At 41.9% G+C, this 21,351-nt stretch overlaps 1 protein-coding gene across 1 annotated transcript in view; it reads left to right on the forward strand.

Moving 5' to 3' along the window:
- Positions 1-21,351, forward strand: part of LOC125101596 (fibrocystin-like) — a 269,137-nt gene that overhangs the window by 50,778 nt on the left and 197,008 nt on the right. Inside the window, 17 exon segments of the mRNA XM_047731988.1 lie at positions 162-235; positions 1,036-1,130; positions 1,845-1,912; positions 3,285-3,388; positions 3,390-3,575; positions 3,577-3,652; positions 3,655-3,735; positions 3,738-3,776; positions 3,779-3,894; positions 3,896-4,619; positions 4,622-4,888; positions 7,617-7,760; positions 13,079-13,168; positions 13,171-13,227; positions 13,230-13,258; positions 13,260-13,297; positions 19,871-20,021. Coding sequence (XP_047587944.1) covers positions 162-235; positions 1,036-1,130; positions 1,845-1,912; positions 3,285-3,388; positions 3,390-3,575; positions 3,577-3,652; positions 3,655-3,735; positions 3,738-3,776; positions 3,779-3,894; positions 3,896-4,619; positions 4,622-4,888; positions 7,617-7,760; positions 13,079-13,168; positions 13,171-13,227; positions 13,230-13,258; positions 13,260-13,297; positions 19,871-20,021 — 2,339 coding nt within the window.

The raw sequence follows: 21,351 nt of genomic DNA on the forward strand, positions 1-21,351 counted from the left end.
AGGAATTGAATTCAAGGGTCAATAGCACACATGGCATTTTAATAAAGTTGCTAATTTAACTGCAAATGTATTGAAATATAAGAGAGAACTGGGCTTAGGCCTTGATATTTCCCTTAAGTAGCTATTAAATATTGGCGGCTGGACCTTTATTTCCTCAAAAGCTAAATGCCAGTGTTCCTCCCTGCTCTTCGTATGCCATGAGGACAGCGTGAGGGCGAAATGGGATGGCACGTGTGTAAGTGGTCAGTGCACTGTGGAGCTGTACTCCTATACAGCGTTATAAAGGAGTTCAATGTACCCCAAGTATAGCTTTAGACTCCACTCAGAAGGAAGAAGAAGAAGTTAAAGGAAAGGACTTGAGGGGGGTGGCGCCTGGGTGGCTCTGTCATCTAAGTGCCCGATTTTTGGTTTTAGCTCAAGTCATGATCTTAGGGTCCCAAGATTGAGCCCTGAGTCAGGCTCCACACTCAGTAGGGAGTGTGCTCACAGTTCTCTCTCTCCCTCTCCTTCTGCCCCTCCCACTGCTCAGGCACACACCTGTGCACACTTGCTCTCTTTCTCTCTCAAAATAAATAAATACATCTTTAAAAAAACTTGGGGTGCTGGCTGCTGGTTGTGAAGACCATCAGCCCCCAAACCACCCCTTGATTTGTCTTTGCATCTTGATTTGCTTTTGCATGGAGTTAAGTTAGTGCCTCTGTGTATGATTGACCAGACAATTTTGCTTTTTATGCCTTGAGATCGTGGTCAGTGGCTCTGTGATCTTAGAGCTGCTCAAAGCTTTATGGAAATGATTCAGCTGGTATTGAAGTGCTCAGTTAGGGTGGTGTGCACAGGGCTGGCCATGTAGTTCATCCCGAAAGATTGGTTTAGACTGCATAAGCGGTTGAGGCCACAAACCCATGCTGGAGGCTAACGATTCTTTTCACGTAGGAGGTGAGGACCCTTTCCATCAGAATGGCACTTCTGGGAAACTACTCTGATTTGGATGTGCAAGTTCACGTTCAGGACACTCTGGCTCCGGCTTCTGTGCAGATGCCCCCACAGCCTGGAGGTGGTGCTGCCCCCGGCTGCCCCCTGGCCTCCAAGAATCTCTGTCTCCATCAATGGGTCAGCATTTGCTCACGACGGTAAGGTGGAGGCTTGCCATTCATTTGAGGTCTCTTGCATGGTCTAGTGATTCATTTGAGGAATTCTGGCTTTGAGTTAGGTCTTCACTTTCCCCCCTCTTTTGAAGTCAGGAGATAAACACACGGGAGTCCTACAGGTTGAAGAATCTTAGAGACCCTACAGGATGATTCGCTCTCAAGACCACTCCAAGGGCAATGTTTAGGCTTATTAGTTGGGAAAGAGAGAACTTACTGGAACTAGATGTCATGGCTTTTGGTCAAGGTGGGTGGAAGTGAGCATTTATATGTATTGGGGGACTATTCTGTGCTTTAATTAGAGTCCTGTGACCAAAGAAGACCTTTAATAAGATTGTGTCTAGGGCTTTGAATAAATGACTTAAAATTATTGTCCAAGCTGTGCTCAGATCCTCTTGCCCCAAAGTCCCTCTGCCTTGTATTCTCCAGAAGTTCCCTCTCCTCATTCCAGGAAGTTAGCTAACTGTATGGGGCTAATGCCACCACAAGGTGTTGGCCCAGGAAAATGTCCCACACAACATTTTCTCCCACGGTGTCCTTTTTTTGTTCCTTTGTGAGGTGATGCCACTCACACCGGCTCTCTATCACTGCTCCCTGTATCTGTGCTTCTCTCCCTGATACCCAGGTCTGTCTCTCTTGCTCCTCCCTTTCTCTCTTTATGACTCAGTTATTTTATAACCATCTCCCCATTCTCTGCAGGGTTGATCTTCACATCCAGTATGTCACAGAAGTTTTCAGCATTGAGCCTTGCTGCGGGTCCCTTCTGGGTGAGAGTCTCTTGTATCATTTATTCGGCAGGTCTGCTCGCTGGATATTTAGGTTTTCTTCTTGGATTTGAACCAGTGAGACCAGAGATGGGCAGCAGGGAGAGGAGCTTTCCCTGTGCTCTGGGAACTGAGTGATGTACTTTGAAGAGTGTGGAAACCGGTGAGCTCCCATGGCTCAGGAAATGAATGAGTTTTTATGATAGAAGATGTGCCCAGTTTTGTTTTTCTGATGAAAAGAGGCTGAAACATCCAGTGGATAGCACACCTCTAGAGGATATTAGAAAAACACGGGAAGAGCATCCCAGGTTATCCCTTTAGATCCTGGAGGGGGAAGGAGAGAAAGAATGAGTCTCATGTCTTCCCTTTCCTCTGAGGGTGCGGATGAAGGACCCACAAGGAGTTGGAAACACAAATGTCAATATGGGAGACATAAAGACAAGACAGGAAAATCTGGAAACCTGGTCATTTTTAGAAAAAAATGAAAAGCTGTAGATCTGCATGTAGATCACCATTGTGGTAATGTGTGCAATAGATCTTTATCCTTTTGGAGTATAGTAAAATCCTTTTTCAAGCTGCTTACCTAGACTGTAGATTTGGTCATGATATGAGGTATCTTGCTCTAGCCCCTGTCCTGAAGATGGGGCTTGAGTGTCCCTCAGCTAGAGAGACCAAAGTCTAGGTATAGAGCAGCAGGATCATAAGATGTTTCGATATTTCGATGACTCTTGAGATGTCTCAAAACATGCACACGCACACACACAGACATAAGCCTACATAATACACAGACCATTCAACTATCAAATAGAATAATATAGAAGATAAGTGTCATACTTCAAGAAATTACATTTTTTATCAGTGCCTACGTTGAATATATACAGAAACACTCTACATCATAACGTATAGAATAATGGGAATATGTGAGATCATCATATGGCAAATGACAAGAAGACTAAGGAATTTGATTTTCCATTAACATAGATGTGACACATTTACTCTCCCTACATATTATTACAAGATTAACATGCCAGGGAACATAGCAGTGACAAGAATACTTCCAGAAATGAGATTTTTCGTTAGTGTCTAAATTGATAGAAGTGGCTTCTAGGATCTAGAAATATATTTGAAAATTTCATCTGAAGTATTATAAGCATCTTTCCCCTATATAACAATTTACATTGTTTTACTATTTGAATTGTAGCCCATCTAACACCTGCTGAAATGATCACAAATTTAACATTATTGGGGTGAGTGGAAGTCGCTGAGGTTTCAACACCCACCTTCCACTTAAACTGCCCTGGGGTTTGCACAGGTGCCTTGAGTTCCTCGTTCTGATATCAACTTGTAAGTGTTCTTTTTGATGTTCATGCTTTAGGTGGAACCATCCTCACCATCTCAGGAATAGGGTTCAGCAGGGACCCCGATCTGGTACGGGTGCTTGTGGGTAATCGGACCTGTGACATCGTGAACTCAACAGACACTGTCCATCTGGTGTGAGACCCCACCCACAGCTCTGCTGCCCGAAGCAAATGTTCCCGCTGTCCCAGCCCCCGTGGAGGTCTGGGCTGGCAATGTGTCCTTTGCCGAGGACCCTTACACAGCCTGGTTGGGGAAGGGCTTTACTTTCATGTATGAAGCAGCAAGGACACCAGTGGTCACTGCCGTGCCGAGGAGAAATGACCAATAGCAGCCTGAGGCTTTCCGTGGAAGGAAATATCCTCCCCACCTCAGTGATCCTGCTGGGGTCTTAGACTGTGATCTGGAGATGCAGTCTTTATGGAGCAACATGAGCCTGTCTGGGTGCTCCTTTCCTCTTCACAGTTTGGAGGCGGAACCTATCCTCTCCAAGTACGTCAAAAGCAGATGGGGTTGCTAACATGTCTGCTGTGCCCCAACAATTTGTGATAACACCCCGGATAATGGCCATCTTGCCAACACGTGGGTCTGCTTGTGGCGGGACCGTACTCACGGTGAGGGGGCTGGCCTCTCAGCTCTAGGAAGAGGTCAGTTCAAGTGCACCTTTCGGGTCCATTTACTTGTGTGATTTTGAGCTTGGGAGACCAGACAGTCCTCTGCCAGATTAACCAAGTGGACGCCCCCTTGCCTAATGCTTCCTTCACCCTGAACGTCACAGTCTGGGTGAATGGGCTACCCAGTGAATGTCAGGGCCTTTGCACTCTTTTCTTGCAGGAAGAAACAACTCCCATTGTGGACTCCTTGACCACTATCAGTGGGTCTCTGACCATGGTGCTGATTAGCGGTCAGAAGTTAGACATCACAACAGATGAGCCAATGGTGTTTGTGGATAATCACCTTCCCTGTGTTGTAACTTTCTTTAATGCAAGCCATGTGGCATGCTGGATAAGTGACTTGACCCCAGGACTCCACCATGTATCCGTTTTTCATACAAGAATTGGATATGCTTGTTTTGGTAATGTTTCCAGGCACTTCCACATTTTGCCTGAAGTGTCTCATTATTTCCCCAAGAATTTCAGCATCCATGGTGGAAGCCTCTTGTCCATGGAGGGCACAGCTCTGTGTGGAGAGAATAGCACACTAGTCTTCATTGGACAGCAGGCCTGCCTGACAGTGAGCATCAGCTCCAAGTTCATCCAGTGCATTGTTCCTGCAGGAAATGGCTCTGGGGGCCTGGTCATCGAGGTAGATGGACTTTCATACCAGATGGGAGTCATTGGGTACAGCAATGCCTTCACCCACAGTTATTGTCTATTTCTCAGACTGATGATGTCTTAACCTTTGTGGTAGCCCAGGTCTCAGGAGCTGAAAACGTTGACATTTTTATTGGGATGTCACCCTGTGCGGGTGTCTCTGGCAACCACACGGTTCTCCATTGTGTGGTCCCACCCCTTCCTGCTGGGGAGTACCCAGTAAGAGGGTACGACCGCACAAGGGGGTGGGCCTCTTCCATCCTGGTCTTCACATCCACAGTCACTGTTTTGGCCGTAACTGAGAACTTCGGTAAGTCAAGCAAATGAGACAGATCTCTCTTTCTCTTTTTAATGTAATCCACTGTAAAAGGTAGGAAATCAGTTGCGTTCTGAAAGACGGAAGGAGAGAGAAGCCTGATTGACATCCTACAGTCCCTGTTTCCTCCTAAAACTTGTCTTTGGCATGCCCCTGTATGAGGTTTTGTTTTTTTTAATCAAGGAATTTGTGCAGATTCCAGAAGTGTGATTTTATTTTAATTTGATTCCTTAACCTGATTTAATTTGGGTCTTCAATAATTCCCATCTCGAAGAGTTCATAATTTGATCAAGTAAGTAGTACATGGGTGCCTTCATCTCTTTTTAGACTTCTATGCCAATCTGAATTATTTTAAACTTCCTAAATATCATTAACTTTTATCATTTAGGAATTATTTCACAGATGAATCTATACCCCAGCAATAAGAGGCCCAGTTTGAATAATATGATTGCTTTGGGTGAACTGTTTTCCTCCTTTTAGATAGATAACTGAAATTTCCCTGCCTTTTCTTCCAGTGATGGTTTGGTTTCTGTTCAGGTAGCGCCCTACTGCACTTGAGACAACTCAAATTTGACTGTAATGCCGAAAGTACAGAGGAATTATGGAGCTGAATCTTATACTGATGAAGTGCTAGCCAAGTCAATTCTTTTTTTTAAAATTAATATATGATGTATTATTTGCTTCAGGGGTATAGGTCTGTGGTTCATCAGTCTTACACAATTCACAGCACTCACCATAGCACATACCCTCCCCGATGTCCATCACCCAGACACCCCATCCTTCTCCCCACTACCCCCAGCAACCCTCAGCTTGTTTCCTGAGATTAAGAGAGAGTCTCTTATGGATTGTCTCCCTTCCTGGTTTCTTCCTGTTGATTTTCCCCTCCCTTCCCTTATGATCCTCCATCCTGTTTCTCAAGTTCCTCTATCAGAGAGATATGATAATATGATATGATATGATAATTGTCTTTCTCTGATTGACCTATTTCACTTAGCATAATACCCTCTAGTTCCATCCTCATCATTGCCATGGCAAGATATCATTTTTGATGGCTGCATAATATTCCACTGTGTGTGTGTGTGTGTGTGTGTGTGTGTGTGTGTGTGTGTGTGTATCACACATCTTTATCCATTCATCTATTGATGGATGTCTAGGCTCTTCCCATAGTTTTAGCCAAGCCAATTCTTAGAAAAATTTGTCTGGCCTTGGCTGGGTGGAATGCTATAGGTATTGGGATTTTGGTCCTAAGCGTGTTAGTAACTTAGCTGGGTACATTTTCTACGGATAAAGGGATTTGGGCTGGATGCTCCCATGTCCCTTCCTTCAATGATTCTGTTTTTTTTTTTTTTTTTTTTTTTTTTTTTTTTAATGAGAGAGCAGGCTATGAACTGCCTCCTAAGCAAAACGTTCTTCTGGGTTTGTGAGGCGACTGTAGGAACCACCGAGTCTGACCTGAGGACAGTAGACACTGGAAGTGTAGACACTCTAGTGTGACTAGAGGTGGCCACATATCTGAAAGTCCAGGTGACATTGATCTTTTTGGTTCTCAGATTGAAGCAAAACATGGTGTTTGTTTAGAATGGTCATACTTCCACCCATCAGAACCAGGTGCTGCCCTGTAGTGCCGGTATCAGTGTAAACTGGTACATTTATTTTCAAGAGAAGTTTGGCCAGATCCATCAAATCTAAAACCTTATTTTTCATTTGACCTAGAAATCCCACTTCTAACACTTTGCAGCAGTTTTATACAAATAAATGTGTAATTCCTCAGCACCATTAATTATAGCAAGAGGAGAATAAGGAAAGAATCAATCAATAGGAAAATTGCTAAATAAATTGTGGCATATAATGGAATTCTAAGTAGTATGCATACATGTACACGTAGTTGGGAAATTATATATGCTGTATCTTTAGTGAAAAAATCAAGTAGTAGAAGAATATGTATAGAAAGATTTTTTTTTTTAAGTAGGCTCCATGCCCAGCATGGAGTCCAACATGGGGCTCGAACTCATGACTATGAGATCAAGACCTGAGCTGAGATCAAGAGTCAGACACTTAACTGACTGAGCCACCCAGGTGCCCCTAGAGAAAATTTCTTTTGTATAAAAATAGAGATGATCAAAAAATTCTGGAAGGATTCACAAGAAACTAAATGTGGCTACCTCTGGGAGTGAGCTAGGTGGTTTAGTGGGACTTTTACTTTCATTGTATACTCTTTGGTATTAAAAAAAGTAAGAATGATAAATAAGCATTACTTATCTGTATAAAAGTCATTACATTTTTCTGGAAAGATTTTATTTATTTATTACACAGAGAGACACAGCGAGAGAGGGAACACAAGCAGGGAGAGTGGGAGAGGGAGAAGCAGGCTTCCTGCTGAGCAGGGAGCCGAATGTGGGGCTCGATCCCAGGACCCTGGGATCATGACCTGAGCTGAAGATAGCCGCTTAAGGACTGAGCCACCCAGGCACCCCAAAAGTCATTACATTTTTAATAGATTGTTGAATATGACGGGAATCTGGACAGAACAAGGACTCCATGCTTTGGAGGCCAGAGCTTAGTGGAAGATGCTAAGGAGATCAGAACCTAGAGACAATTGTGTGGATTCTAGAGGGTTTAAAAGGAATGACAGAGCAGCAAGAAAGCATAGGTTTGAATTTTGAGTTAAGTAAAGAAAGAGAGATTTGCATCTGTAGTCATGAACTTGTATTTTGTTTTGAAGGCTGCCTGGGTGGAAGCCTTGTGCATGTGTTCGGAGGAGGATTTTCTCCAGGGAACATCTCAGCTGCTGTGTGTGGCGCTCCCTGCCAGGTCTTGGCTAACGCTACAGTGTCAGCCTTCAGCTGCTTGGTCCCGCCCCTGGATGGTCTGTACTAATGCCACATATATATTTTTTTAAGAGTGTATTTAAAAATGATATTCTCCAGTTAAATTCTCCAGCATTTTTGTAATCAATGCTGTACTGACCCCCAATTTTTCTATGTGTTCTTGGGAAGAGGATTTCTCTGTTCCCCATCTAAAATGTTAGATGGGACTGCTTATTAAAAGGGTTCGTAGTCACCTTTGTCATATTCATGACAGTGGAAAATTTATCACCCATGTTCTTGATGGTTGTCATATGATGATGGAGAAAGTAATTGTGAGTTCTGAATATTAGTTTCAACAACAGCCTTAGACATCATGGGGAAGACAGTCTCTTGCCCTTGTTCTGAGATGGAACTGCTGAAAACTTCTGCTTATTGGAAGTATTGGCATAGGGATCAGAGCAGTGAGCTGGATCTCTCTTGCATATTTGCCTGGTGTGCCCAGTTCTGGAATTCTTGTTAGAGATGAAAGAACCAACATGAACACTGCCCTCTCATTCTGTAATGCCCAGGTATTTACTCAGTAGAACACCATGATCTCTCATTGCTTGAAGCGTCACAGCGTCATGTAAATTGAGGTGTAGGAAGCTGTGTCTTTGTTAGAGAGAAAGTTAAAAAACTTTGATAGTCACATTCTAACAATGGGTGATTACCCTCTGAGCTTCAGAAAAAAAGTCAAAGGGAAGAAATTGCCATTATCATTAGAGGACCAGCTTAGCCAGGTGATGAACTTGTTTGTGCAATCACAGATTTTCTATCTATGTACTTAGAAACAATTTGTGCACACACTTTCAGAAGAGTGCTTTCGATGATATTCTCAACTTGTGTCTGCAACTTGAGTGTGGGTGAAGGATTACAAAGTGATCAAAGCATCACTTTATCTGAGCCTGGACAAAAATTCCACAATGTATAATTGGTGATGGCTGTTTACATTAGATTGTCTTATCCAAGAAGGGGAAGGAGGAGGAAGGGAAGAGAGAGAGAGAGAGAGAGAGAGAGAGAGAGAGAGTGATGATCCTTGTTTAAAATACAAACTAGAAAAAAAAATACAAACTAGAAATGGAGTTTCCTGTTACCACCTATATACAAGCAGAGCCTATGGAAGAGAGATCTATTCCACTGGAGATTCCACAATAAGAAACTTAAGATACAGTGGAAGATTTAAGTTTAAGACGTTGCCTCTTTCCTTCTCCACTCTCCCTCCTGTGCGTAGATCAGGGCTGGCACAGGGAACATGAAAATTAATGCTGATGAAAGAATAAATGAATTGGGAAGGTTGTGGAAACAGAAAACCAAGGATCCATATTTCTAGGTTCCAATATTTCACTAATACCACTACAGTCTTTTAAACAGGCATTCACACATACGCAGCTTAAGTAATTTACTTTTAAAAGCTCCTTGCTAATATAGAATAACATATTTCAATTGTAAGGTATTTTATTTGCAATAAATATTTTCTTTTTTTCAAAAAAAAAAAAAAGCTCCTTGGTATATTATGTCAAGACACAATTTCAATTAGAAGTACAAAATAAAAATCAATTGAGGTTTTCAGGGAAGGCAAATTGTGATATTGGAAGTTTGACAACTCCTAGAAGAAGAGGAATAGAAATTATTGTATTTTAAAGATTTGATTTAAGTTTAGAAATGACTTCTCAAATGCCTTGATTTTTAAAAAGAAAAACAGAAACAGGGAGCTGTACCTGATGATGGCCACTAGGTGACACCAAACACCCACTGATTGTGCAAGAGTGGCTCATTTACTTGGGAAATGGATAATTGGACTTACTTTCCTCTTTCATTAAAAAAAAAAAAAAAAACCAAAAAGTCTTTTTAAGGACTTTTAATTACAGTGTCTAAAATAGAGAAGAACTGGAGAAGGCTATCTCTATTGGTTTCTTACTTCAGACCTCGGATGATATTCATCGATCCTATCAACTTCCTGAATTGGAATAAAACATTTTGAGTATGTTTGTGTATTTTTTTTTTTCTCTAGAAAGTAGGTCTATAATGGACATCAAATGATCAAACAGGATGTGTCTCATTAATTTTTCAACAAACTGCTAATAATTCCCCCTACCTTCAGATAGGATTACATATAGCCAATTTAGTTAAGAATCTGTTACATTTCAGAGATTTTTGAAGTGGACTATTAGCTGTGTTTCTCAGTGCTATTGTCAGAGAAGTCCATCCTTTACTTAACTGATGCTCCCCCGTATTCCTTTTTCAAACTTAACCCTTCAGAATGCCGAATTAATCTCTGTCCTAACACTGTGGTTCTCAACGGTATTATTACTGAGAATACATTATTATTGAGAAAATCATATTATTTTTTAAAAGATTTATTTATTTTAGAAAGACAGAGAGAGAGGAAAGGAAGAAGGAAAGGCAGAGGGAGGAGGGAGAGAAAGTCTCAAGCAGACTCCATGCTGAGCGTGGACCCTGATGTGGGGCTCCATCTCAGGACCTGAGATCATGACCCGAGCCAAACCAAGAGTGGCCCACTCAATGGAGGGAGCCACCCAGACGCCCTGAGAATATCATATTAATGTTGTTGCTGGAGCAGCAGCACGTGGGAGTTTGTCAGAAATGCAAATTTTGGGGCGACCTGAATGAATCAGAAACTTGCCAACAAGTAAACATTTTGACATTTCTCTTCTGAGCCCTTCTGTGGATTCCTACCTTCCCCCCCCCCCCCCGCCCCCAATTTGAAGCCTCCAATGAGGCAGCTCCTCTGTGTCTGGTCTTCTCGGGATCTTCAGAGGACTGCCTGCATAGAGCCTGGCACTGTCTTTGTTTTTACAACCACGTCGCTGTCTTTATAATCATACTGTTACCTACGATTATTCCAAGGATGTTTCTTCTTCCTCTCCTCCTCCTCCTCTCTTCTTTTCCTCTTCTTCTTCTTCTTTTTTCTGACATGTCTGTGCACAGCTGGGCATTCCTCATCTGATATTTACATGAGTTTTTCTATTTTTTTTTTACTGTGGTTTACTGCCTAATATTTTTCATTTGGTTTTTGGTTTATTTCTTTAATTTCTCTAATTTACTAAGGTCACTTTGAATTTGACCCCACACTCTGAGTTTTATTCCTTAGTGTGACTTTGCACACTAAGACAGTGGTGTTTCTCATTCTAGGCTGTGGACGAGGGCCTAGAACTCCACCCTCCCTAATTACCGTTTTGCTGGCCTCCTGCCACAGCCGCTACCGCTGCTCATGGGTTTGTCTCTCATTGATGGGGCAGGGGCGGGTTAATGGGGGAGCTCTGAGGAAGAGCTTTTGGTATCATCCGTTTTTACCTTTCCCCCCATTGTGCTTCTAATGAAGAAGAATTTTACTCTTTCATATGATGGGTTGCTAAAAACATCTTGTTCACTGAAATGCAAAATACTTCGTATTTTTTTAAAAATCAGCAAAATCTTTGACGTTCATGGTGTTTGCATTTGTACCTTGAGTTACATGGAGTGACTTCTTCATGGGAACTTTAATTTTTTCATGAGGCGTGAAAAGCTACAGTGATTAAGGTCACACCGTTCGATTTCGTGGCAGAAACTTCGATTCTGACCCCAGCCCTGGGTACTTTTCAGGGTACACCATGTCACTCTGCATCCACCTAATCACCCATAATGAGTTCTTTTTAAAAAATAGGTGTTGACCGTATGTCTGGTCTAGGCTTGCTAACTGGAAAGTTCTTATGTTTTGTCTATCCACCCAAGGGTCCTACTGTCAAGCCATCTTTATGGCTGTAATTCATCCTGAATACATTCAATTCACAGAGAACCTACTATGTGTCAGGTTGCTTTGGAATGTACCAGCAACCATAATACTATTTGGATGTGACTGAACAACTGTAAACTTTCTCACATGTGTTTGTCTCATGTGCCCCTTGCTGCACGCAGTGCTGGGATGTAGGTTAGAGCAGCCTGGGTTCAAGCCCACAGTCCTTGGTAGTATTGTTGCAAACCTGTATTGACAGGTTAGCTGTGGAGGTAGAAAGCTGGAGGGATTTTTCTTCCTTTTTTTTTTACTTTATTAAGGTTTTCAAATAGAGCAGTTCCTAACCATCTCATGTAGAGACTTGTTTATCTTCCTATTAAAGGTAATTGCCAGTCTGCCTTTTTGATGCTTTTCACGTTGTGTCTCCTGACTGAGAAAGAAGTGGTCTCAAGGCCAAATGGTTTCAATAATTGCTTTTCTTCTTCATAAAATGTTAATTGTCAAATTATGTAAAAATCAAGGACTTCTGTTAATTAAGAGATCCCATCAAGAAACCTGGAGAAGGTATGAGTAACCATATAACCTTCTAGGATTAGTACCCAAAATATATAAAGAGCACAAATCAATAAGAAAAAGACAAAGATTCCACTGTAAAAAAGGGCGAATGACAGGAAGAGGAATTTCACTGATGAGGAAATATGAGTTCTGACATAGAAAAAGCTGTTTGACCTAAGAAGTAATAATGCAAATTCAAGTTGAGGTTGCAAAGGGATGCCATTGTATTTGCACTGAACTTGTCAAAATTAACAGTCTGATGATCCCAAGTGCTGACAGTTATGTGGAATAATGGAAACTCATGACCATAGTTGGTAGACTATAGTAAAATGGCACAAGCCATGTTTGAGGAAACAAAATGGCACTATCTTGTAAAGTTGAACTGGTAGCTACCCTATGAACAAGTAATTTTCTTTAAGGCATATACCTTAGAGGAATCAGTATGTGTTTGTAGTAGCAAAAACTGGGAATCGCCTAATTCCATTGGTAAGAGAATAGACAAACTGTAGTAATTTTACACAATGCAGTATTGAACAGCAGTGAAAATGTATTCCCAAGTTTTATGTGATAATATGGTCCTTGATAATCTTGGAACTGTAATACTGAGTGGAAAAAAAGCAGGTCCGAAAATTGACCTGTATTCTATTGCATAAAATTCAAATGAAGTGAAACTCAAATTCTCTCATTTAGGAATACAAACCCATGTGAAAAAGTGATTTAAATAGTGCAAGGGATTGTTTCTGAGGATGAGGAGGAAGATGATGGGCTTGATGAGGAGACACAAGATTCGAGAGCATCACAGTAGTTTTAGAGCTTATGTTGGGTTGTAGAGTCATATGAGTTTTTCTTCTGATGATTCATATTTTATAAAATGTTACTTATATTCTTCTGTGTGTTTTGTGTACATGATGCATGTTTAAGAAAAGTCAACCAATAACTTTATTTTCCTAGTGGTCAAGGGACAACACATGAAGTGCATTTATGTACAGTGTGAGGCCTTTAGTTCCTTCTGCGGTTACTGCCTAACCTAATGGTGAGTGTTTCCTGCAGTGTCCTTGGCTTTCCTGTGTGGCCTGAAGCATGCGGAGGAGAGCTGCGAAGCCTCCGGCAGCACCTACGTGCAGTGTGATTTGTCAGTCACTGTGGGACAGAGACAGTGCCCCAGTCATGGTCCTACCTCTATATTTGTGAAGAAAGTCCCAGTGCCTCTTTGCACCAGATCATTGGACAGGAGTCAGCCTTCCCATGGTTCTCAGGCCTCTTCCTCAGGTAACCCTGTCCCCTCCCTCCCCGACCTTCTGCACACATCCATGGTCAGTGGACAGATGGAACCATCAGGAACTGCAGGTTGGGTGGACATGGCCCCCAGGGCCTACCACTCTTGTTAGAGGGACCATTCCATTGTGGATTCCAGCCAGCCTGCATATCAAAGCATCTCCTGTCTTTTCAAGTGTTCGAGAGAACATCTGAAAAATCTGCCCAGTAAACAGCTTGCTTTGTTCTTGCTTAGATTTTAATATTTATCTTCTGGTCCAAAGCAACATCTGGTGAATGCCAATGGGGAAAAGAATAGACATTATGAAAACAGAAGGCTCTTTTCCTTTTCCTTTTTCTTTTCTTTCCAAACAGATTCACAAATATGAAAAAAAGTCATAGAGAAATCCAGCAGATTGCACAATGTTTATTCAAAAGAAGGGGGGGATGTGCAGGCGGAATTACTATAGATCTAGGATTTAGAAGCCATAAGCTTGCGAAGATTTTTTGAACTTAAAAAACAAACGAAATCAATACTGCCACTTTCCAGGTAAAACCCCCTTTTCTAGACACATTTAAGGAAAACGTGCGATCCTGCAGATGATTCAGGACAGCCTTCATTTCAACCAGCAGTTCTTTTCCCATGGACTGTGGTATTTCAGTGCTGACTGTCGCCCTGCTCTCTTCTTTCTTATCGAGATAGAGTGACCACACCTGGTTATTTAATGAAGGTCTAGCTTCCCATTCAAAATTAAAACTAAACAAGACTCATTACCCAGAATGAGAGCGATAACCAGTACTTTTCCAAGACAGCCTGTGTTTTAGGACCAATTCATCATCCTCATGGGAGAGAGGTTTATGTTTTGCCAGAGGAAAGGAGGGGCCTCCTTGGCTGGTTGCTTTCTAGAAGGCATGAAGAACCTTGTTTAGGTCATACAGAGAATGCTGTCTTGGAGGTTGCGCTCAGGCAGGACTGGATTTCAGAAATCACGAATGCTGGATACCAAAAAGCACATGTTAGATCCTAGCTCCGCTGAATTTGAAGACTTCACCAAATCCCCACAGCTCTTCTTTGAAGTTCTTCCATGTTCTTCTCCACTCAGGAAGTTGCTGAGGGAACAGCTTCAGGCCTTGTGAAGGGGTTGTTAAAAGTGATGCCCTTCCCTTCTTAATGATATCATTTGGCGCATGCACTCATAAATTCCCCATTCCCTGTGTTCTAGTATTTCACTTTTAGGATTTTAAGAAGGCAGTTAGAAAGATGTAATATTTGTGAAAAGCTACATTTTTTTGAAGTTTTAGGTATAATGACAAAAAATTTGAAATGAAGTGTTTAATAATGAAAGATGAATCTAAATACTAATATCCTAGGAAACCTTTAAAGATCATGACAAAGAATATTTAACTGAAGAGGGAAATGCTTACAAAATGTTGGGAAGTGAAAGGAACATGGCACAAAACAGTGTATCAATTTAATCTTTTAAAAAAGATTTTATTTGTCAGAGAGAGAGAGAGCACGAGCGCACAAGCAAGGAGAGTGGGAGGCAGAGGGAGAAGCAGGGTGCCTGCTGAGCAGGGAGCTTGATGTGGGGCTTGATCCCAGGATTCTGGGATCATGACCTGTGCCAAAGGCAAACATTTAACCAACTGAACCCCCCAGACATCCCCGTATAGTACATAGGTTTCTATATACATATAGTAGGTGATCAGAAAAAAGACTAGAAGGATGTATTCTTAAATGTTGAGTGCCTACCCTCAGTGACTGGAGTGTTACTTACAATTTTTCATTGAGTTTTTATGTATTTTTTTTTCAGTGAACATGTGCTAATTTAATAACCAGAAAACACACTATAATTAAACAGGGGGCACTAAAAAATTATATGCCAAATGGCTTGATTGGTTCCTCTTAAGATTATCCTTGTGAACCTGGAGAACTACTTGCCATTATCTTTGCAAGGAACCCATTTGCATTAAATGCTTTATCCTATCCCCTCGTCAGCCACTACCTCTATGGATCTGATGTCATTTGGCAAAGGTAGATGTGTGTATCTGTGGCAAAAACATGCCCAGTTCATCCATCTATCCATCCATCCATCCATCCATCCACCCACCATTCATCTGTCCGTCCATCAGTCCATCTACCCATCCATCTATCCAGAGTTTATCAACTGTCCACTGTGTTGTAGATACTGTGTGAGGAGTTCTAACTCAGTGAGGAACAAGATGGCAAAATCTCTGCCTTTAAGGGTAGAGGAGGGAGCCGTACAATAAGCAAGATCACATGTGATAGGGGCTATAACAGGATAGAAAATCATGGGGGACTACTGTATACAATGTGCTCAGGGAAGACTTCTCTGGAGTCTTTTGCTGAGCTAAGGAGAAGCAGCTGTCACCATGGATGGTTGGGCGATGGGGGCAGCAGTGCAAAGGCCCCATCACATTTTATGAACTGTCAATGACCAGAAAAATAGGAGTAGAGTAGGAGGGAAGGAATGTTCTTCATAGGAACTCCAGGAGTTATTTAAGGTCTTGGAGGCCCTAGTAAGGAGTTTAGATTCTATCTGAAGGACACAGTATCTTTCCAGAGTCACACAGTCCAGCCTTGGCATTGTCAGAACTGGAACCCAGTCCCCTGGCTGACAGTGTACTTGGCACAGTGATGTGCCTTCAGCATCAGGGATGAGAGCCTGGGCTGAGGTGTGTGGTTCAATGCGATTCCAGAACCACCAGAAGCAATTTCAGGCTAAGTGAGGGAAACATAAACACTCCAAGTGTTCTTGATGCCTGTCCTAAAGAGTGTGCGCATGACTACTTGCTTACAGACCAACTGGAAGAGCCACAGAGTAGGACTTAGGGACTTAAGTGTTAGAAGTCTCTTTGCTGCCATTTGAATCAAAAATGTTTACCACATTCCCTCAAAATAAATATTTATATGCATGTGTGTTCAGGCACAACTATATTATCTACATTTATATGTGTCTATATGAACACATATATTTACATTTATATTTATACTTAATATATGGGATTATTGTGGAAGAAAACATGGAATAGCAGCTATTAGGAAACATTGAAATTTCATAAATTTTAGTCTATTTTTGATATCCTGGTGTCTCTGCTAATTTTGATGATGGGTTTTTAATGAAAAATAACCTCTAGTGAGATTACCAGGGAAAAAATACAAAAAGAAATATGATCTAAAGCTTGTAAAAAAGTCCAAGTTAACAAGTGGTTTTAACTATTTCAGAGCAAGAAGAACATGATTAGGGTAGACAGTGCATTGCCACTGGCAAAATGAGAGGATTGCTGGGTGACTTAACCCACTTTCCTCTAGTCTTTGCTGATGAAGAGCCTAGAGCAGGCAGAAGAAGGCTCATCAGCAGGGTAGAAATTCAAGACCAGGAAAGGTTGTAGAGAAGTTGGTCACTCCTTTCCTCGAGTTCAAGTCTATACCCTAAGTCATTTATATACTGAGTATAAAATACTCGCTTGTAGAATTGAGGATTGTTAGTTGCTGGTAGTGAACATGAGAAGGGGCACACAACAGGTAGGGGAGATGGCCTCATACTCCCTCACTTGCCTAAGAAGGGAAAAAGGGAATTCTGGAAATTTAGACACCTAAGCTTGTGTTATCCCTGACAAAAATTCTACAATGAATTATTAATTATATGGTTTGTGGGCTTTCAGAAATAGAAGTGCCGAGCTCCCTTGACTTTCAACGGGGGTTTATGACCTGATAACCCATTATAGGTGGAAAATACCATAAGTTGGAAACGCATTTAATACACTTCATGTACCAAACATCCTAGCTTAGCCTCACCTCCCTTAAACATGCTCAGAACCATTACAGGAGGCTGCAGGTGGGCAAAATCATCTAACACGAAGCCTATTTTATACTATGGTGTTGAATATCTCATGTACTTTCTTGGCTACTGTCCTGAACATGAAAAGCAGAATGGTTGTATGGGGACAGAATGGGGATAAGCATATTGGTTGTTTATTTTCATGATGGTGTGGCTGCCCGGGAGCTGCAGCTGCCAAGAGTCATGAGAGAGGATGATAGCATATATCCCTAGTCCAGGAAAAGATCCGAATTCAAAAGTGGAAGTATGGTTTTTACTACGTGCTTGTTGCTTTTACACTATCATAAAGTCAAAACATCATAAGTCAGACCATTGCAACTCAAGGACCATCAGTAGTTTATCTGGGTACCGATTCATAAGGAACGTGGTGGTGGGGTAAACTAACTTTATTTTCTTTTTGCTACAATTGTAAGTGATTTCTGGTGGAAATACATAGAGAGAGCCTCTCAAACTCTTCTAACAACTCCTATCCCCACCCCTAACAGCAAAAGGAAGGTTCTAGCTGCAAAGCCCAAAGTGACCTACCGCAAGCATCAAGCAGCTTTGAAGTCAGGTGTTTTATTTGAAAAATCCATGTGGACTTTGCATTCCATTCAATTGTGTTTCCATATTTATCTAAATATTCCATTACATTTTAATTTACAAGCTAAGCTACTTTGCTTTGCTTTTCTGAAACTCTGAGTACGAGTGACACTTCAGGACTGAACTTTGTATTTTCCCATGGCTCTGTTTGCCCCCTGGATCGTGGCTCAGCTAAACTGATTTGTGGTTGCAAGGCAGGCTCCAGGTTCAAAATGCGTTTGAGCAATGGGTCCATATCAGTGAGATGACATGTAATTCCCGCAGTTACATTTCAACAATAATACTGCCAACACTACTACCACAAAAACTGTAACAAGACTCTGCTTTTATCGGCACCTACTGTGTCCCAGATTCCTTGCAAATCACTTTGTAGCCTTCATTTCACCCCACCCCACAATGCCTATGTAAAATAGGTACCTGATAATTATAACTCCGTTTTATAAGTGTGGAAACCGAGTCCTTCTAATGTCCTACAGAAAGCAAATATCTTCTTGGGGATCTAAATCTAGCTGGTCTCTTCTGAGTTGAATCTCTGCATGCTAATGCTTCTCAGAAAATCAAGAAGAACAAATATGATATGGCGAAGTCCTTAGTCACTGTGGCTCCAAGACTCTGAGTTTACCACCATCTTACTTTCAGCGGGGGGGCTACAAGGCAAGCACAATGTTAGATGTCGTGGGAAGGAGGACTCAGATAAGAGGAGACCACGGCCCCAGAACTAGCTCAAGCTATGTGTGTTCAGTTTTGGGCCGTGTGATGTTAAAGTATGGACAATCTCTAGCAGGTCTGGAGCACAGTGGGTATGGGGAGACCTGACTTAGGGATACGGTGCTGGGAATATTTTACTATGAAGAGAAGACTAAGTAGATGTGGTAGTTCTCCTTCTTGGTGTTTCTAGCAAATTGAGGGAGAAACCATTTTGACATTGATTTGAGAAGAGATGTTCTAGTTCGACATGATTTATAGTTCTCAAGCAGTGACCTCTGTCCTTTCCATGGCCCTTGCTGGTCTTCCCCTGGGATCTGCCTTCTTTGTGCTGATGTTCAAACAGCATCTCAAAAACTTGAGAGCCCTGCTCCAGGAACAGGACACCTGGGTTCTTAATCTCAGAGCTCACCCTACTTTTGCATTTGGCTTTATGCAAACCTCCTGATCCCTTTGGGTTACATTTTTTTGCCTCTATCTACTTTACTGGCCCAAATGCGATCACATGGTTGAAAACTGTTGAAAAGTATGAGACGTCACGCTTTCTTGTTACTAATAATCTCTGAGTTAGTTGCGACAATGCCTAAAGCAGCATTATTGTTGAATAAATATCACTCACACCTGTTGGGGACCATAGCCTGCAATAGCCACACTTTCACCCTCCTCCAGACGGCGTATTTTTAGACTTTCTGTAATGCTACACTGCTGTTTTTCATTTTAAACCCGGTCTGGCTTCTCTCCCTTAAAGGAAGAGGACTTTTAAAGCAAGTGGCTGCAAGTGTAACACACATATATCGAATCTCCTTAGTCTGGGCTGTTAAATAAGTTTAATTATTTACTAAGTTAATGTTCCACTGCTAGCAACAGAGCCTCATTGCCATCAGCTGGGGAGAGGGAATTGAAAGCCTAAATGAGCTCATTTTTTCACAGTTGGAATTAGGGACCAGTTAGCCAGTTGTGTGGGTTTTTCCAATTTCTCCATCTGCCCCCGGGGGAATCAGGCAATTCACTCCCCCAACACTAAGTGTGAGTAAGAATAGAAAGAGGGAAGGAGGAAAGAAGAAAAAGAAAAAAAAAAAAGAAAAAACTACCTCTGCCCAACATTTGCTTCCATTTTTGGAACTGGAAGCATTGTGTGCGCATTGCTTGTTAAGTTGCGCTTTGGAGAAGCTTTTGCTAATGGTTCCTAATAGATGCGGAAGAGAGAAAGGGCTCAGTGACAGATATTTACCATGTGCATTTTCATTGCAGGGTGTGCAGATAAAAGGAAAACAAATAAACAATAAAGAATGGAAACAAAATTACAGAAATTTGCAAAATTTGACAAATGGTGGCCGTAGTTGCCACAAGCTAATGGCTTGCAATGATTAATAAGAGTAAAAATAATGCATTTCATTAAGATTGATGACACCCCATTTAACCTCCCCTCTCGTTTCAGCCCTAAAGTGGAAAGAGATGAAGTTCTCATCTATAATAGCTCCTGTAACATTGCCATGGAAACTGAGGCAAAGATGGAGTGTGAGACGCCTAATCAGCCAATTACCGCCAAGATTACTGAGATACGGAAGAGCCGGGGCCAGAACACTCAGGTATAATCAAATCTTTTTTACAGACTGATTCAAACAGCTCAAATTAAATTTGTAATATTGTGTACATTAAAAAACAATTTAGTCCAAATGGCAGCGATATATAATATTAAATGCTCTCAAAGTTTGAGAAGCCGGGTCTAATGCACAACATCTGAATTCATAGTTAACTATGGTTAATCATATATTTTCTCAAAAACAAATGAGTGCTGCCCGGGCTCTTTTAAAGCAAATTCTGAGCAGATAATCTCTTCAGCATTTTGTCCTGCTCTCCGTGTGCATGTTTGAAAGTGGCTTTCCCTGGTTTGTTTCTTCGTGAAACTAAATGGCCCTCAATTTAACCAGGCCCTTCTGGAAGGTTTCCAAAGCACTCAGCCGTCCTCAGTCGGTGGGATGGCGATGTCTGCTGGTCCACCCGGCTCATCGGTTCTTCGGAGAGCCCAGTGGAAGCTTCGGCTTTTGAGGGGATTACGTGGAAATCAGAACTGCCAAAGCACTGCTGTGACTCTTTACATTAATTCATCCATTTTGACATCATCTAAACCACTCCTCCCAGTGGCCTCCCCAAAGAATGTGCTCTTCACAGTCCCCCAGGAGAGAATCCACAGCCTCCCCAGGGAATTTTCGAGAATCAGAACCAGAGACTGAGGGCTCTTTGGAAATATATCAGATTATCTTTTACAACTCTCTGGGCTTCTCGTGATACACAGATAAAAAAAAATATTATCGAGCACCTACTCCCTTAGGTGCCTTTTTCGTTATGAAGCAATTCGCAGTTTTCCTCTTTTTGTCTTTTATTTGGAACAAACATTTAGGGCGCCGATTACATGCCACACACTACGGGATTCTCTAGCGAATGCTGCTTCGTTCAGTCCAAACTTCCCAATCCAAACTATACTTCCTGGGTCTGTACGCATTTCTTTTTCTTTTCTTTTCTTTTTTTTTTTTTTTAAATAATTTCCGACTAGTGTCAAAAATGTATGTAATTACAAATAACATAACTTTTCTGTCCTTCCTTAGCTTTTCCCTGTCTGCCTCCCATGGGCACCCCGTCCCCCTCCTTGCCCCCAGGGCCTCCCTGTCCTCACCTCCCCAGGCTCCTCACAACCCTTCACCTTCCCTTCTAGGAAGACTGTACCAGCCTGTCACTTCTGGCCTCCTTGTGTCCCCCGAATAGACCTTTTCTTTTCAGTTCATTGCTCAAATTATCATCTCTGGGAATGCAGTCCTCAGATCCTAGACTCCATGTCGCTCCCGTGCTCCTTTCCTGCATTTGGCTCCCAGCAACTTCTCCAATGTTTATCACGGGGCCACAGGTCTGTGGAGCTGTTTT

This window comes from Lutra lutra, chromosome 6, assembly GCF_902655055.1.
Source record: "Lutra lutra chromosome 6, mLutLut1.2, whole genome shotgun sequence".
Taxonomy (NCBI): Eukaryota; Metazoa; Chordata; class Mammalia; order Carnivora; family Mustelidae; genus Lutra; species Lutra lutra.